Source organism: Kryptolebias marmoratus, linkage group LG16 (genome assembly GCF_001649575.2).
Source record: "Kryptolebias marmoratus isolate JLee-2015 linkage group LG16, ASM164957v2, whole genome shotgun sequence".
Lineage (NCBI taxonomy): Eukaryota > Metazoa > Chordata > Actinopteri > Cyprinodontiformes > Rivulidae > Kryptolebias > Kryptolebias marmoratus.
In genome coordinates this window covers 435780-438343 of record NC_051445.1, presented here as the reverse complement: position 1 = coordinate 438343, position 2564 = coordinate 435780, and the positions used below count along the sequence as shown (strand labels likewise).

General features: G+C 44.6%; 1 protein-coding gene across 1 annotated transcript in view; it reads left to right on the top strand.

The window, feature by feature from the left end:
- Positions 1-2564, top strand: part of dcst1 (DC-STAMP domain containing 1) — an 11305-nt gene that overhangs the window by 6040 nt on the left and 2701 nt on the right. Inside the window, exons 8-13 of the mRNA XM_037980303.1 lie at positions 127-248; positions 336-493; positions 578-677; positions 776-871; positions 1276-1402; positions 2186-2331. Coding sequence (XP_037836231.1) covers positions 127-248; positions 336-493; positions 578-677; positions 776-871; positions 1276-1402; positions 2186-2331 — 749 coding nt within the window. The remainder of the gene's footprint in view (positions 1-126; positions 249-335; positions 494-577; positions 678-775; positions 872-1275; positions 1403-2185; positions 2332-2564) is intronic.

Below are 2564 nucleotides of genomic sequence, written 5' to 3'. Positions count from 1 at the left end.
CACCAGAGGCGAGTCCACTTCCTGTGTGACGTGAGCCCACTTCCTGTGTGACGTCACCAGAGGTAAATCGTGATGTCAGTGACCTGTGGCTGACCCCTGGAGGAGCACTAACCCTCTCTCTCTCAGTGATGACTCCGTGGTGCAGAGAGCAGATTCCTGTGGAGGGGAACTTCGGGCAGCTGTTCGATCAGCTGAATGTTTCCGTGGATCGACTGTCCAGAGAGTTCAGCACAGAGCTGGTCCTGCAGGTCCGAACACCCTCACTCGCCTTCAGCAGAACCTTCAGAACCAGCAGAGTTCTGCTGAATGAACGGTCTTCCTCCGCCGTCCTGCAGGAGCAGCAGCAGCAGTCGGCGTTGGAGGGATCCGCTCTGGATCAGAACTTCACTCAGGCTGTCAGGCAGTCCTTCCTCACCCTGACGAAGACGATGGAACTGGTTCTGGACATCCAGCAGCTGATTCTGTCCTTCACCTTCATCACTGTTTTCATTCAGTAAGACTCTCCTTCATCCCCAGTTGAACCCAAACCCTTGTTCTAAATTGATTCTTCATCTCTGCTCCTCCTTTTCCTCCTCAGGGGGTTCAGTTACCTTCGCTGTTATCAGAGGGACATCTATTTTGACAACGTCTACATCACCGCCTACTTCAGAAAGATTGACGCCCGCAGGAGACGAGCGGTGTCCTCCTCCTCCTCCTCCTCCTCCTCCTTCCCCTCCTCCTCTTCCTCCTCCTCCTCTTTATCAGGCTGACCGTTGTGTCGTCTCTTTGTTTTTAGGGGAAGCGTTTCCTGCTGCCTCTGAAGAAACCAGAGAGAAATAAGTTTATCCACCCGTGGAGTTTGAGAATTTACCCCGAAGAGCTGAAACAAGTGGTGAGTTTAAACTGTTAGAAAGGTCAAAGGTCAAAGTTTGTGCTCTATACCAGACTAATATTGCTACTGCTAATGCTAATGCTGCTGATGCTAATTATACTAATTCTAATTTTAAGTAAAAGCTAATGTTTTGCTGAATTTAGCTAACTTGCTTTATTTTTGCTTGTAGCTAACCTTTTGTCACTTTTAGCATTTAGCTAGTTTTTTTTGCTACATTTAGCTTTCAGCTCAGTTTCAGCTTCTTCAGCAGATTTTCATTCAAAGTGTATTTTATGAGAACAGGGAATTTTTCTAGTTTGTCATAATTAATATTCTTTTTATTAAATCGTTTAACTAAAATGATGTTTATGTCAAGCAGTTTAATGTGTGTGTGTGTGTGTGCGTGTGTGTGTGTGTGTTTTCAGACAGCTGGTGTGTTTCAGGTCCTGTCTGTCTCCCTGCTGTGTGTCGTCCTGCTGACGGTCGACTTCGCTCTGTTTCGTGTTCTGGACATCATCAGCAGACACACGTTCACGCAGTTCAACATCAGCAGTAATCACACACACACGCGCACCCACACACACACACACACCTACACACTTTAAATACACTCAGGGGTTTTTATTTGAAAAGTAAAACAAGTTCTCAGCTGGTCATTTAACACATTTTATTATTATTTTTATGAATGGAAACCTAAGCAGAGTGAAAAACATCACGTCTTCCTCAACTGTCAGTCAGATGCTGCTGATTGAACCCGAGAGCTCCATCTGAGCCTCTGCAGGCCTCAGTCAGCAGGTCAAAGGTCAAAGGTCAAAGCCTCTTCCCTCTAAAAACAACATGGCAGCTCAACTCAGGTTCATCTGAAGGAACCAGAAGACTTCTGGAGCAGAACCAGACCAGAGGACAGATGTTTACCCAGAATGCACTGCAGCTGTCAGCACGGTGGTGGAGGGCTGATGGTCTGGGCTTGAAGTTCCCCTTATTTTAAAACCTGATATAGAACAGATCCCTTTTTTATTTTAATCTAAAACATAAAACCTTTGAACTTTAGGAGGGAGTGTTTACTTCCTTACTGTGATGCTCATGTAGAAGTTCACGTTATGTATTTATTGATTTATTTTATCTAATTGTTCAAATTCTCATGAAGGTACTATATTTCAGCTGTAAAATTATTTCTAAATTAACCATTGATAAATAAGTTGTTAGACTTATACATTTTTTTTCTGTCAGCAGCTAAAACTCTGTTTAGGTTTAAATACAACCGATGTTCTCACACAGAAAATAAAAATCTGTCTTCATACTGACTGTTGATGTCTGTGACTCCGCCCCCTGCAGGTAGTCACCATGTGGACATCAGAGTGGGCGGAGACTCCATGATAGCCCGCCTTCTGAGGACGATGATTTCAGGTTTCAACAGTTCGTCTGATCTGAACATCCACAGCGATAACCACGGTGGGTCCAGGTCTCCGTCATTCATCAGATAAAGAAGCACATTTATGTTCAGCTTTTAGTTTAGTTTTTAGTGAACCTTTTGTTGATGAATTCACTTTGAAGTGGACTCTTTTACTGAGGAGCAGCAGCTTCCTCCTCCTCCTATCTCTGAGGCTGAGCATGGTCACCTACAGAAGATCATTTCAGCCTGGATCCAGGATCTGCTTCTTTCAGTCCTGGTCCAAACCTCAGGACCGTGGAGGAGCAGAAAATCCAGAGCTTC